The sequence below is a fragment of the Actinia tenebrosa genome, unplaced genomic scaffold (genome assembly GCF_029948245.1).
Source record: "Actinia tenebrosa isolate PJP-AT-01 unplaced genomic scaffold, QUT_ActTen_1.0 PGA_scaffold1__47_contigs__length_23844297, whole genome shotgun sequence".
NCBI lineage: Eukaryota > Metazoa > Cnidaria > Anthozoa > Actiniaria > Actiniidae > Actinia > Actinia tenebrosa.
Genome location: NW_028292578.1, coordinates 5,955,396 through 5,958,329, shown reverse-complemented (window position 1 = coordinate 5,958,329; position 2,934 = coordinate 5,955,396). Strand labels below are relative to the sequence as shown.

At 40.6% G+C, this 2,934-nt stretch overlaps 1 protein-coding gene across 1 annotated transcript; it reads left to right on the top strand.

Annotated features, from left to right (window-relative positions):
- Positions 1-334: 334 nt before the first annotated feature.
- On the top strand, positions 335-2,267 carry LOC116305471 (melanocortin receptor 4-like). Its single transcript, XM_031715386.2, has one exon. It carries the CDS (start codon positions 877-879, stop codon positions 1,813-1,815), a length of 939 nt encoding a protein of 312 aa, XP_031571246.1. The 5' UTR covers positions 335-876; the 3' UTR covers positions 1,816-2,267.
- Positions 2,268-2,934: the final 667 nt, after the last annotated feature.

The window sequence follows — 2,934 nt, the reverse complement described above, 5'->3', positions numbered from 1 at the left end:
TTATTATTTTTTTGTTTGGGGCTGAAACAAAATGGCTTTTTTAAATTTGGGCCTCCCTCTTCGCCGGAAAATCCATGCTACGTCCCTGCAAGCAATACCCAGTTCCTTAACAAGCTACAGCCCATCGACATTACCAACAAAATCATTGATTTAGCAATTACCAAGGTTAGCAATTTCATGAAGTCAGAATAGAACTCTAAGTGTCTTACCCTTCCTTACATTGACAACCAAGTCGGATCTGAGAACTAAGATAACTGATCATTCAATTTCGGAGAGATTAAGCTAGTTCATGGTCGTTATGGTTTTGCGCGCGGCTAAACGGAGGTGGTGTAGATCTGGAATTCGATCTATTGGTATTTATTTTTGATAGGATTCGCACAGGCCGGCAATCCAGAAATGCAGTTCTCTTTCGCTGTCTGCATTCAGAGTTATTAGTGATCTGTTTTCTTTGTTAATCTACTTGATTGTATTAAGTAAGCTGATAGAATCACTCGAAACACGAGTCGAGCTAGGATCCGCTTTGTAATCTATGGTTTTTCTAACCGTCCAACCACAGATCAGCTTGCACTGACGCCCACTCTTCCTCGACTCTCCGTAAACTCATACGTTAGCAGCAAATGTCAGTAGAGTTATTATGTTTGACTCGGAACATGACACTTTTTACTGACGCTTTTACGCCACAAAAAATACCACAAATAGATCAAGGAAGGAGTACTTCTAGCCATTAGAGTCTCGCTCGCAGTCACCGGTAGACCTGTTAAACCCTTCGTGTTGGCAATTGTGAAAAGTCTTTGAAGTAATGACGAGAGATCCGTCTAGAAAGCGAGACCTGTTTTGAAGATCAGTTACTCTGATACACAGATTATTTGTGACACCATGGCTTCAAGTCCAAACTCGAGTGAGGTCTCCGTACCGACAAAAACGGTCAATTCAATGGCTATTACCCAGATTGAAGTGGTTCTTCTCTCATCTTTGAACGTGCTAAGCACTTTAATTGGTACTTTTGGTAACATTTTAGTGTTTCTTGTCGTTGCTAAGTGTCGCTATCTCGGATGGCAGAAGACTGAATATTTCATCTGCAGCTTGGCTGGCTCTGATCTTTTGGTTTGTTTGGTCGCACAACCGATGTACATAACTCACTTAAATGAAGCTCTTTCCACGAGAATCAATACCTTGCGTACAACTGTAACATGGATAGCGACTTTAGCGTCCGTAAGCAGTCTCCTGACCATATCTATTGACCGCTTCCTTGCTCTTCTCTTTCTTCGCCGGTACCGGACTATGATGAAAACAAGAACTGCGCTCATCCTCGTCATGGTAACATGGCTATTTTCTGTCGCTATTGGAATATCGGCTTCTTCATTTCATCGTACACTGCGCTTTGTGGCGCAGTATTTCGTAATCGCAGTCTTAATAGCCGTGCCGATATTTTATGTTGGAATATTCCTCATTGTTCGTATTCAGTGCTCAGAGATGAAGAAACGTTTCCCGTCTCTATCTCGCACTCTACGCACATTCACCCGTGAAAAGACCATCGCAAAGTTGATAGCAATAGTGATTGGAGTGTTTTACATTTGTTACACTCCTCTTATTGTGCTGCCCTTTTTCTTTGGTTCTCGGAGTTCGAGGTTTATAGCCTTGAGGGTGTTTCCATGGGTCAATACCCTGGCTCTATGCAACAGCTGCGTCAATCCATACATCTACTACTGGAGAAGCTGGAGATTCCGTTATGCTATCCAGAATATGCATCTTGGAAAAACCATGTTCAGAATCAAGTCAAAAAGGATAGATCGAGAGGTTGTAAACGCGGTTTGACAGTTTTGACGTTCAAAAAAACCATACAAACTTAACTTTATTGAAAGTGTATGAAACGGGATATTACTCGCTAATTATGTGTCAAGGATGCGACAAGCCAGGGAAATGACTGCAAGTCAAAAAAAAAGGACTACTTCAAATTCGGTTTCTTTGAAATTCCACCAATGTTTAGCCTTTAAATATATTGCCTCAAAAAACGATTCACCAACTGGAACGACTGTAAATTAACAAAACTAAGATATGGCGTTTGAATCAATTTTTTTTGGAACGTTAACCTCTCGCTGAAACATTATGATGCAAAGTATTGTTATGCACTTCAATCTTAAAACGTGTCAAGGGGGTTAGACGGTGTTAAATACCTCCCCCATGCTGGGTACGTGACAATCTGCAAGACTTAAACGGTAAAAGAAAGAAAATAACTATTGTCAGATCGACTCTAATTTTTTTTTTTTGCAAGCAGTTCTATTGAGAGAACAGCAATAGCTTGAAATGACGGAAAAAGATAGTGAAAAAGTTCTCGCGGAGTTCGAGTTCGAGTTCTGCTGGGTTCGGTGTCGTACCGTATGTGAGTAGGTAGAGTTGTTTGTTGGTTCTCTCCTGTGCTTCGAGGGTTTTTCTCCGGGTTCTCCGGTTTTCCTCCCTCCATAAAAATCAACTTCTAAATTCTAATTCGATCTTTGGGTTTTCACTTAGTTTGGAGCCTAGCTCTGTTGTGATTGTCCCACGCTGTGATACGACAGCGAAAGCTTTGTAGATCTTGAACTTTACTTCGTCTAGTTAAGACAGGTTGATAGGAATCAATTTGAATTATCGTCTATGACAGAACTTCATCCCTAATGTACTTTTGGTAAACATCAAGTCATTACAATTTAATTTTAAGAAAAAATAATAAAAAAATAAATCATTCTCGGCGTATATGAACTACCGTTTGATGGCACATTTCCCCGCTTAAATGGGCTGACAGCTAGCACGATTGATGCTGAATTCAAAGCTTAACTCGATACTCCGAATGTCTATAGATTTGAATCTCGTTTGCAGGCTAAAAAGGCCGAATTGGCGCAATCTTGACAGATTGAAGAATACGAGATTTGCAAGACGTTTGCTGCGACTGTTGTGTTG

Bases quoted from the DNA above. Each gene is read 5' to 3' on its own strand.
- LOC116305471 (XM_031715386.2), top strand. From the start codon at position 877: ATGGCTTCAAGTCCAAACTCGAGTGAGGTCTCCGTACCGACAAAAACG.